General features: G+C 49.8%; 1 gene segment (V, D, J or C); it reads left to right on the forward strand.

The window, feature by feature from the left end:
* The first annotated feature begins 1,467 nt into the window (after window positions 1-1,467).
* Window positions 1,468-2,317, forward strand: LOC119819542. The segment is given in 2 exon segments: window positions 1,468-1,723; window positions 1,926-2,317. Coding segments are annotated over 2 exon segments (648 nt in total).
* Window positions 2,318-12,793: the final 10,476 nt, after the last annotated feature.

Consider the following 12,793-nt stretch of genomic DNA (forward strand, 5'->3'; position numbering starts at 1 on the left):
TGAGTCCAGCTTGTTGCCTCTGTTTGTTTTGCATGAATGGGGACCATGCAACTCAGTGTCCATCTCACATGTCCTCTTCTCCTTCCCCTATTGCCTGGTGGAAATTCAAATGTGTCCATAAATAGTGCCTACACTGCATCTGGTCTTGAGGGTCTACTGTTTGTTAGATGGATGGGTGGGGTTCATGGAGTGGTGGGTTATAGGTCTGAAGCCCTGACAAGGCAAGTGTAAGTGAAAACACAAACAAAATGGCCTTTTCTTCCCCAGTGAACTTTCAAGTTAGGTCTTCCCTGACCACTCCTATCCTGTGCTGACCAAGCTGCAATCTTAGGTTGTCCATCCCTGCCCCGGCCCATCAGTTATGATCCTTCAAATCCTGGGACTGAGAGCACAGCTGTGACCACTACCCAAACAGGAGTGGGGTTCAGAAACCTGGAGCGCTAGATTGCTTAGTAGCGTAGTCATGTTTATAAAGACACTTATAGTGTGTACAAAGTCCTGCTCAGGACGAGGTCCTTATGTTCAAACTGTCTGCAGCCACATCAGTACCAACTGCAGGCACATGGCACAGCAGCCATGTGATACTGGGCTAGAAGAGAAAAGTGGCCAGGCGGTGGTGGCGCACACCTTTAATCCCAGCACTCAGGAGGCAGAGGCAGGTGGATCTCTGTGAGTTCGAGGCCAGCCTGGTCTACAAGAGCTAGTTCCAGGACAGGCTCCAAAGCTACAGATTAAACCCTGTCTCAAAAAAAAAATGAGTAAATAAATAAATAAATAAATAGAGACAGGCATGGTCCTTTCCCCAGAAACTTTCAAGATAGGCAGACAAAGACTACTATCTCACTCATGCTGTATGTTCCAGAGCCCAAGAGATCTCCCACCATCTACCCACTGAGCCTCCCACGATCTATGTCAAGTGACCCAGTGATAGTCGGCTGCCTGATTCAGGATTATTTCCCATCTGGAAGTATGAAAATCACCTGGAGTAAGAGTGGAGATGATACGACAACCATAAACTTCCCACCTGTCCTGGCCTCCACGGGCCGGTACACCATGAGCAGCCGGTTGACCCTGCCAGCTGCCCAGTGCCCAGATGACCAATCTGTGACATGCTCCGTGAAACATGATTCTGACGACGCCAAAGATGTGGACGTGCCCTGCACAATACTTGGTGAGGAAGTCATCTGGGGTGGGATAAGTGCCACCCTAACCTGGTATCTGGACTCATGTGCCCCATCAGGGAACCTTGGATGCCTCCAGAGCAGCCTTTCTGGCCAGTCCATGGAGGGAGCATGGATAGGCCAGGAGGAGCAGAGATCCAAGATGTCCAGAGAAGGGGACAGGGAAGGAGAAAGGAGGAATATGCTGATTTTCTAGGACTTCTCAGTTCCAGATATAGAAGACTGTCCCATAGATTGCAGAGAACCCCGCCTGACACTGCGCCGGCCAGCTCTCGAGGACCTGCTCATGGGTTCAGAGGCCAGCCTCACATGTACAGTGAGGGGCCTGAAAAAGGACGAGATACCCGTTTTCACCTGGCAGCCCAGCACTGGGAAGGACGCAGTGACGAACAAACCTGTGCTGGACCCCTGCGGTTGCTACAGTGTGTCCAGCGTCCTGCCTGGCTGTGCTGAGCGCTGGAACAGTGGGGAGAAGTTCACGTGCACAGTTAAACTCCCCAGCCAGTCTGAACCCCTAACTGCCACAGTTGTCAAAGACAAAGGTAGGCCCAGATGCACCCTGGGACGTCATATGACATTCCAGGCTTACATGCTGCTTCCTCCCTCTAACACATTCGCTCACCTGCTCCCACCCTTATGTCACGAGGGAAACTGAGGCTATCTGAGGGACTTCCCAGAATGGAAGGGCAGGGGGAATCATAGATCTCCTTCTCTGAGCCATCTTCTCTTCTCTTTGTCTTCCAGAGCCCTTGCCACCCCAGGTCCACCTGCTGCCGCCGCCGTCGGAGGAGCTGGCCCTGAATGAGCTGGTGTCCCTGACATGCCTGGTGCGAGGATTCAAACCTGAAGATGTACTGGTGCGTTGGCTACATGGAAACCAGGAGCTGTCTCATGAAAACTACCTGGTGTGGAAACCCAAGAAGGAGCCAGGCGAGGGTCTCACCACCTTTGCAGTGACAAGTGTGCTGCGTGTGCCAGCTGAAGCATGGAAACAGGGTGACAACTACTCCTGCATGATTGGCCACGAGGCTTCGCCCACGGGCTTCACCCAGAAGACCATCGACCGTCACTCGGGTAAACCCACCCAAGTCAATGTGACTGTGGTCACGTCAGAGGCAGATGGAGTCTGCTACTGAGCCACCCCCCTATTTCTTAAATAAACTCTGTACTCATCCAAAGTATTCCTGCACTTCCATCCAGTGCCTGTCCATCATACCATCCTCGGATGATAGAACACTGGGAGGGGTCAGGGGGCAGGGGGGAGGACCACCCACCACCTGAGCCTCTGAGGCCTCAGAGCTTCGAAGACTCTTCACACCTAGAAAATATGTGTATGCATGCATCAGTGAGTACTTATGGATGTATGTCCATGTGCCTTTGTGTATGTACCTGCGTGTGACAAGTGAATTCATGTGTGCCTATGAGTATATAATAGGTACATACATGGGTATGAGTGCATATGTGTATACCTATAAGTGTGAGTATATCTGTGTCCCGGTGAGCATGTGTGTGCCTATGTATACCTATGAGTATGCATGTGTCTGTCTGTGTATGTTCATGTTGGTGTGCTTGTGAGTGTGTGTACCTGCCATGTAAGTGTGCAGTGAATGGGAGAGGAGGAAAAGCTGGAGATGAACTCCAAGGTGAACAGAGTAAGCCAAGACAGGAAAAGCTCAGGGGAGAGTCCCAGGGGCAGTCGTTTGCTACAGAACTACTCCAAATGGTGGGTGGTATGGCTGTGTATTGAACTGCAGCTTCTGACTCTGGCAAAAAAAAGGGGGGGGCAGAGGGGGCAAGAGAGAAGCAAGATCAAGGCTGGTACCATCTGGTGGCCACAGCAGGAATGGTGAAGGGATGCGAGGCTGGATAATTCAAGGGGTGCTTGAAAAGAAAGATGCCACCCACCCTCCATGGAACAGCCCTGAATGCAGACATGCACAGCCATGCAGGGTGACTCATGGGAAAGAGCTATGATATGGTGCAGACAGCCCCCAGCAGCACTGTGCTCTATGTGCATGCACATGGGCATACATGTGCACACACACTTACATTTGCACACACACACACAGACCTGAACCCTGCAGGAGGAGGAAATTCACACCCCACACCCAGCTTATGGAAAGCCAGGGGAGTCCCCTCCCAATCTCCCAATAGAATTCCTAGGCCCAACCCTGAGAAACTACACACAGCTCATGGATAAGGCCATAGGACCCTCTTAGGTGGCCTCTGCACCCTGCCTGCCCTTCCTAACACAAATATCCCTTCCCACCCTGAACCCAAATATAACAAACCACAAACAGGGTACTGGAGCAGGAGCACACCATAGGGACCTCTCCCACGTGGACCTCGGCCTTCTACATGGACACCCCCAGCACACAAGGTTCTACAACCAGGTGTACCTGGCACCAGGATGCCCACAAGAGGGCAGTGGGGCCCCTGCACCTGTGTCACAGGCCTTCAGAACCTCTGCAGGAAGCCAGTTCTAACAACTTCCCTCTGCTCTCAGAGCTACAGGGGAGAAAAGGCCCATACACACCCTGAATACTCTCCCCCTCGGAAGTCCAGTTTCCTGAGAACAGCAAGAGCAGCAGACCAACTTGGGAAGCCTGACCCAGAAGCCACCTATGGTCAACTACCCATGGAGTCTAAGGCCTGGCCCATAGAAGGGAATTCTAGTAAGAAAGAGCCAATAGGTGAAGGACTGAACCCACAAAGAGAGTAGGCGCTCAGGGGAGAGGATGGGCAGGTGGGTGCATAGGTGGGTGTGTGGATGGATATACAGATGAATGGATGGAATGATGGATGGACTGGTGGATGGGTAGAGCGAGAAAGATGAGATTGTCTATATCAGCATATGACAAACGGTTCCCACTTCCACTTAACATGGAAGCTCTGTGCACTGGGACCCTGAGGACAGCAGGGTTGTCTGAGCTGGACACCTTTATCCGTCTGTTGACAACTCCCCCCAACCTTCAAGTCACAATTCTTAATAATGTAGCAGAGTCCTCTGGTCACATGTCCAGCCTATGATATGCCAACCTCTTGTCCAGAAATTGTGTTGAGTGGTATCTTTTTAAGAGTGTCTGGTTTTGTCCAGCCTCCATACCCAGGCCAACATCAGCCTAAGAACTGGGGTTTGGTGTGAGGTCATTAAATATCTAGATAGAACTAAAACCCAAGTGACCTCAGGCTCAAACTCTTGTTGGAGTTACAAAGACAGCAATAACCCTCTTGCCATGCCAGTTCTCTAATTAAGGTCGCCTAAGAGAGGACCTGAAAGAGTTGTCTTGGGGGCATCTCAAGAACTGCAAGGATTCCAGCCCCTTAACTGAGACCCTGCCTCCTCATCCTCCCTGAGCAAACCTCTGCCCAGTTCTAAGAAACTTTCGCCACCACATCCCCAAAGCACAAAGCATAGAAAGGGAAGCCTTAGGCCTGGACCCCCATCCCCATGGGTTTGGGTCTATAAGGTCATCTATGTCTTACAGAACGTCAAGAGCCACTTCCCTGTGTGATGCTGGACCAGTCCCTGGACATCCTGGAGGAAGAGACGCCCGGCGCCAGTCTATGGCCCACCACTGTGACCTTCCTCACCCTCTTCCTACTGAGCCTGTTCTACAGCACAGCGCTCACTGTCACAACTGTGCGAGGCCCATTTGGCAGCAAAGAAGTCCCCCAGTACTGATCAGAAGCCAGCCACAAGTGGCAGTCATGGAGATGGTGGGTTGTGGGGGTTCTGAGGGTGCATTCAGAATATGCCTGTCCTCTCCACATGTGGCCTTGCAACCCTTCACAGACATTAAGGGAATGGGAGTAAAGAATGACAGCCCTCCCTGGATTTAACCCAGTCTTCCACAAGCCAGGGCTGAGACAGAGGCAAAAGTGAAGACATAGCCCACCTCCAGGATGACAAAGTCCAACTCCAGGATGACATAGCCCAACTCCAGGAAGACATAGCCCAACTCCAAGATAACATAGCCAAAACCTAGTATCTCCTCTGGCTGATCACTCTTGTCTTTGCAGGGACAATGCATGGAGAAGGTCCTCTACATTTCAGAGCTAAGACCTGGGTGACAATTGCCCAACCCCTACTCACATACTTTCCTGAGCAATAAACTGATGTAAAAAAAATCACAACTTCTTACTCTCAAAGACAAAAATTAACAAAGAAGGGCAGAGGATCAGGGAAAGTATGGTGATACCAGACTAGAGTGTGTTTATATCATAGAATGTGGGGATGTTGGGCATGGTAGACCCAGGGTGCCCAAAGTCTAGTATCTGAGACATAATATGGAATTATGTGTGACTAAATCCAAGTGCTTAACACTGGCTTCATCAAGGGATAGTATGTGTAGCCTCTTCAGACATGATGCCAGGTCATCAAGCTTCATCTCTGGGCCTGATTTCTACACATTTGGTCATGGTACTTTTCACCAAGGGTGGACAATGGACACCAAACCCTGGTCCTGGTTGCAGACCCTGATCACTGAGCTGATTTTGGAAACTGAACCCTGATCCTGATCAAGACCTCCAGCCATGATCATGAGGACCTGGTTCTGACCACTAATTCCATGTCGAGATCACTCATTCTAATCACTAATCCTTAGTTCTGATCACTGATTCTTGGTTCTAATCACTGAGCCCTGGTCCTGATCCCTGATCCCTGGTCCAGATCACCTAGCCAAGTAGAGATCCCTGAATCCTAGTCCAGATCACTGAATCCTGTTCCTAATTACTGGGTCTGGTCCTCATTACTGAATCCCAGTCTCGACTACTGATCACTAGTCTTGATCATTAATATCTAATCTGAGTGTAATCACTGGCCCATGGTAACTGGTTCCTGGTACTCATCTCTCAGCCCTGGTCCTCATCACTGACTACTGGTCATTATCACTCGGGACTGGTTCTCATCACTCAGCCCTGGTTCTCATCACTCAGCCCGGGTCCTCATCATGGACAATTGGTCATTATCACCCAAGACTGGTTCTCATCACAGGCTCAGCCCTGGTCCTCATCACTGACACCTGGTCCTCACTACTGAACCTTGGTTATCATCACTGATCTGTGGTTATCATCACGGAGCTCTGGTCTCAAGCAGAATGTTTGGGTTCTGACCACCAGACTGAAGAAAAGAAGAAAACTGGGCCCAGGTTCTGATCACGGTTTCTGGATCCATTTACTAGGTCATGGTCCTAGTCCTGGGAATTTGACACTAGTCCACATCACTAAGCTCTGGTCTGCGCAATGAACCTAGGTTCTGAAAACTGGACCCTGGTACTAATCAATGGGCCCCACGTAGGCAGTGGGCCCTGTACATGACACTGACTTCTAAGTCTGAACTCTAGCTCCAGTTTCTATATACAAACACTGGTCCTGCAACCCCGTCATCATCAGTTCACATGCATTTGTCTAAGGACCAAGGCCACAGTGGCATTTTACAAGTCCCTTTTCCATTCTAAGCCACATTCTCATTAAGAAGATACCTGCAGGGTCAGAGAAAAGATTCCAGAGGCCCTCAACACTGTCCACTCACGGGCTGCAGTGAGACAGTGACCCCTTTGCTCATCTGTCTTTCCCAGTCTCAGAAGGAGGGAATGGAAACAAAGCAAGCCCAGGCCAGATGAGCTGGAACCTCTGGTCTGGGGTCTCGAGATCTGGGGTCAGCACTGTGGAGGAGGTGTGGGGGCAGGGCAGGGATGGGCATGTTTGTAACACTTGTTTTTCTTTCTTCTGAAGTCTCTGTTGTCCATCACCTGCTGAAACACTCAAAATAGCTCAGAGAACTGAGGGTAGCTGAGTCATCATGAGCCCAGCTCAGCCCAGGTGCCCCAAACCAGAACTACCGTTCTGAGAATCACACTCCACCCTAGACCTGGCCAGGTGGCCCTGGGGCCTTGGGCCTGGGGCCTGGACGAGGGGTTGGAGCCAGAGGAGCCCTGCCAGGGACTGAGGAAGCCCCATCCCCCATCACTCAAGGCCAGGCAGGGCCATCCACAGTCAGGCCTTAGTGAGGCCATGTTCTGCCAGGATGAGAACGAGTCCAGTTGAGATCAACTATGTCTTCCCAGGGTCACACTGAGACAAGCAGTGTCAGCCAAGGTCGATCAAGACCAGCCTGAGGTCAGCCAGAGTCAGCCCAGGGTCACACAAGCTATTCTGTTGGACAACTAGTGTAGTCCGTGAGCAGGGCCTGATGATGTAGAATGGAGAGTGTGCATCCACCAGGCAGGCAGGTCCCTCACTGCACTGTGCTCCCTGAGTGTTTCCAGACTGCGGTATGGTGTAGACAATGGGCACAGAGCCCCAGACTCGTGATAAACGTGCAGAAGGCTGCGAAGGACAAGAACTTGTCTTCAGGTGGATAACAAACGGTACCAGAAGTCTGCAGACCCCAGTGAGACCCTCTTTAGGGTCAAGCTGTAGGATCCACAGCTGAACTGAGCCTCAGGGTAGAAGCAGAGCAGAAGCAATCTGCAGGACACTGGAGGCCATGCAGGATGGCCTCCAGACAGACGAACGAGGGGACAGTGTGACGTAATACAGTGAACCATGTCAACAGTGGGAACTGAGCCAGACAAAAGCCTCTGGGAAACTCTGGGCTTCTGGATGTCATAATGCATTCCCCAGGTGATCAGGTGACAGCTTAGTGGGGCCATTGCCACCATAGTATTAGGTGTCCTCTAGTTCATGGGGTTCAGGTGAGGGGTGCAGCACCTTTCCCTAGAGGCTGTGTATGGTAAGTTCTCAGCCTGGATTTCCTGACATGATGTTAATGATCCCATGTGTCCCACAGTCTCAACTCTCTTTGATAAATTTACAGGGTGACAAGTTATTTAGGTATGAACTACGTGCCAATCTGTGCCTCGTGGAAGGTGCTGGGCAGGTGGTGTTCTCACATATCCACCAAGGTGTGATGCCATCATCTGTCTTCAAAATGGGGGCAAAAGCCATTGGTAGAGTGAAATTCCTCAGGGAAAGAAACATTCTGAGAAGGCCACAATTTCACACACTGAGGAGAGATTTGAAGTGGGGCACAGTTTGACACTGGCACAAAGACAATGGGAGAGACCCAGACGGGGCCGCAGAGACACAGAGAGAATGAGACAGAGCAGAGACACACAGGGACCAAGAAGGGGACACAGAAAGACAGAGAGAATGAGACAGAACAGAGACACACAGGGACCAAGAAGGAGACACAGAAAGACAGAGAGAATGAGACAGAATAGAGACACAGAAAGAGAAGAGAAACAAAGGAAAGAAGAAATGCAGAGACTGCGGTGAAAAAGACAAGGACAGGGAGAGACAGATGTCGATGGGAGAGACAGACATAAGAAGGGAGAGACAAGAAGAGACAGACAGACACAGACAGAGGGACAGCAACAGCGCCCAGCCAGCACTCAAATGAAGGCCCTGACACACACTCTGAGGTGAAGGTCATGCATACACAGAGCCATGCATGAGCAGTCCTCACACTCAGACCCACAGCTCTCACACCAAGTCCATGCAGAAACAGACACAGCACCTGCCTGCATGCTCCAAACCTCAAGCCATCTACCCACTCCACCTCCTCTAAGCCCACAGTGGCTCACTGAGGGACACTCAGCCTGGACACTTCTTATGGGGCTTAGTAAACAGCCTCAGCATCTGAGGTCACAGTCCCTGCATCTTGCTGGCCCTGGACTCCATGTCATGCGTCAGAGCAGATCACCTGAGAGCTGGGAACATAGTCTGTGGTCAGGGTGGTCTAAGGGACGGGCTCCTATCAGGATTTGTCCAGATGAAGCCCAGACACAAGGAGACAGACGGCGGGGGGACAGTGCAGCTGTGTCTGAGAGAGTCAAGAACAGTCTTGGTTAGAGCACAAGGAAATGGTGGCTGAGAGACATCACACCTGCTGGGCCTGGCCTGTCTTCTCTACACAAGGTCACAGGCACCTTCCCAGTTCTCTACTTTGTTCCTCGTAACAAGGTCTTCAGGAACAAATGTAAGAACTTACAAAGAAACAGGACCAGTCAGATTCCAGCCTCCGGGGATAAGGAAGGACGAATAAAAGCAGAGGACTCAGTTGGGGCCTGAGATCCCACACAAGAAACAGCTCACCCAAGCAGCTAGCAGGGTATAGCCTGAGTAAACAGGAAGGAGAAGGAACAACAGAGGTCTTTGGGCTCCTGATATCCTGGTCCAGGAGCAGCAGGCTGTTCAGGGGCACAGACCAGGTTAAGGTAGTGAGACAGGGCATGAGAGAGCATTGGAATGACGTGTGAGCCAGGGCTGTGCTCTATTCAGCCTGGGTATTTGGCAGCTACCTCATGGAGAAGACACCGGGTGTCCAGGCCAGGAACCAGGTTATCAGGGCTGAAGGGTGGCAGGGTATGAGGAGATGGAAGGGCTTTGCTCCCATTTGTCAAGGTAGTTGCACATGAACTTCATGGACACAGATCTAAGAGCCAGACCTGGCTCTCACCTGCCCTCATTCAGTTTAACACGTGTGTTTGCGTGTGTCTGTATTATTGTGTGTGTGTGTGTGTGTGTGTGTGTGTGAGCGCGCATGTATGTGTTTGCTTGTGTGTGTGTGAGAAAGAGAGTATGTGTGTGTCTGTGTGTGTGTGAAAAAGAGAATGTGTGTGTGCATGCATACATGAGTGTGTGAGTGTGTGTGTGTGTGTGTGTGTGTGTGTGCGTGCGTGTTCCAGCACCTCATCCAGGGGCCTCTCACACTGGAAAAAACATCTGAAAGGCTTGGGCTTTGGGGTGGGGGCTGGGACCCCAGTGTCAGAGCATGTGCAGAGTAGACAGTGCTCAGAGTGCAGGTGCGGACAGGCCTGCAGCGTTCCTCCACGATGGGACAGGTGGGGAGAGGTACTGAAGCCCCTCGTCCATCCATAGGCTCAACTCATCCCTGGCTCTGGTGAGAACGCTGATGTCTTCATTCCTAGAACAACTGACACAGCGCTCCAGTACTATGGATCTCGTGAGCAGGAGAGATCCTAGCCGGCAAGATGGAGTTCTTTAGCTCTGTATCCAAAGAAGGAAAGATCTTCAGTAGTAAGAATATTCTAGTTATGATGACAACCAAGAACAAAGGCAACAGACTACTTCATTGAGGGCACCTCAGTTGTCTCCCTGAGAAATAACATGTAGGCTTTAAAGTTTCATTTAATAACCCAGGTCTTTCTTTTTTTTATTTAAGAGACAGGCTCTATTCGTGTAGACCTGGCTGGCCCAGAACTCCCTATGTAGACCAGGAAGGCTTCAACTTTATGGAAATCCTCCTGCCTGTGCCTCCTCAATACTAGAATTAAGAGCATGTGTCACTGCCCCAAACCTAACTCATTTCTTCTGAGAGCAACATTGTTCCCTGATCACATACTTAGTTCAAATTCTTTTAAAAAATGATACTTAGCTTACAAAGTAACGAATTCCCAAAGGCTTCCTATTGGATCCTTAGCTTTGACCAACACAACCTTGACCCTCAGCTCTCACCAATTCCCCATGTTCCACACAATCTTTAAACTGAAAATAACCATGTGATCTACTATCCCCTCAAATTAATCTTTTTTTCTTTTGTTGAAGGTTTGTAGGTTGAATGAAGGTTTTTCATGCAGCTTTCACTCTGGTTGAGCCTCCTGACACCTCAGCACTTCCCCAGCCCCACCCCTCCTCATGCTTCATTTGACCCATGTCCCCTCATGTGTTCTATCTTTCTCTTTGGTCTGAGGTACTACTTCCAGAATCCTCTGCAGAGCTGGCTAGTGTCACAAACAACTTTAATCTGTTTTTGTTGTGGATAGTTTTAACTTCTCCTTAAATTTAAATGTTTTTTCTGTGCGTAATACTTTGGGTTTAGAGTTATGCTCTTTCAGAATCTGGAATATGTCTGTTCAGGCATCTGGCCTTGAAAGTGTCCTTTGATCAATGTCCCCAAACAACAAAAAGTAGTCTAGAGAATGATGCCTACATTCCCAAAAGATGAGTTATGAATGTGTATGATAATTTAAGGCAGTTGATTACAAAATGTAGTTGGGTTTAGTCAGAATAAAAAGCTAAACAAAAGAGTTAAATAAGATCTCTTTCTAAAGGAGAAAGGGGATATGATATAGAGGTAATCAGAAAAAAGGGTAGATTATTGTATCTACTATAACCTAAAATCTAAAGATATTTTACATTGGTGTGAATTTTGGTTTATTGATACATATTTAAAGCTTTCTTTGCTATACCATATGTCTGTTTTTGCTCTTTTTTACATATTGTATTTATACAACCCATTTAAAAATGTAATACATAACTGAAAAAAAAAGAAAGTGTCCTTTGAGGGACTGGAGAGAGGACTCAGTAGTGGAGAGTACCTGTTGCTCTTGCACAGGACTTAGACTTGATTCCTTGTACCCACATGGCAGCTAACAACCATCTGTAGCTCCAGCTCAGGAGGATTCTATGCCCTTCTATAGCAGCCATCTGGAATGGTCAGCACAGCAGGCCCTGCTGATGCAGAATAAAGAATGGATGTCCCTTCCAGGATGGGCTCCACAGGGGCCAGGACCAACTCCACAGGGCCTCCCCCATTGCTGCCCAGTCACAGATGGTCCTAGACTATGGGAACAGTCCTTGGGGATACATAGAAGGTTCTGGTCTCATACCTGATCAAACTGAGGTCCAGGAAGGAACATAAATGAACTAGGCCAAAAAATGTAAAGGTGACACAGAGACACTGAGAGACAGAGAGGGTAAGAGAACAAAGAGAGAGAGAAAAAGACACTGAGAAAGACAGAAACAGTGGGCCACTGGCAGAGAAAGGGGAACACTTAGACACACCATGCATGAGCAGTCCTCACACACAGACCCACAGCTCTCACACCCAGTCCATGCAGACACAGACACCGCACCAGCCTGCCTGTGTCAAACCTCAAGACCATCTTCCTGCTCCCTCTCCTCCAGGCCTACAGTGGCTCACTGAGGGACACTCAGACTGGACACTTATTATGGGGCTTAGTAAACAGCCTGAGTATCCGAGGTCACAGTCACTGCCACTTGCTGGTCATGGACTCCATGTCATGCATCAGAGGGGATTGCCTGAGTGCTGGGAACATAGTCTGTGGTCAGGGTGGTCTAAGGCACGGGCTCCTATCAGGATTTGTCCAGATACAAGGAGACACAAGGACACAGATAGTAATGGGACAGTGCAGCATGTTGAGAGATTCAGGGCCAGTCCTGGTCAGAGCACAAGCAAATGGTGGATGAGGGACATTACACCTGCTAGGTTGGCCTGTCTTCTCTACCCGAGGACACAGGCACCTTCCCAGTTCTGTACTTTACTCCTGGTCTGCCGGAACAAATATAAGAACCTTCAAAGAAACAGAACCATTCAGATTCCAGGCTCCAGGGATAAGGAAGAATGAATAAAGGCAGAGGACTCAGTTGGGGACTGAGATCCCACACAGAAACAGCTCACCCAGCCAGCAGGGTGTAGCCTTAGTACACAGGGAGGAGACAGAACCGCAGGGGTCCTTGGGCTCCTACTACCCTGTTCCAGGAGCAGCAGGCTGTTCAGGGGCACAGGACAGGTTAAGGTAGTGAGACAGGGGCATGAGAGAGCTTTGGAACGACATGGTGTG

The sequence above is a fragment of the Arvicola amphibius genome, chromosome 7, assembly GCF_903992535.2.
Source record: "Arvicola amphibius chromosome 7, mArvAmp1.2, whole genome shotgun sequence".
NCBI lineage: Eukaryota > Metazoa > Chordata > Mammalia > Rodentia > Cricetidae > Arvicola > Arvicola amphibius.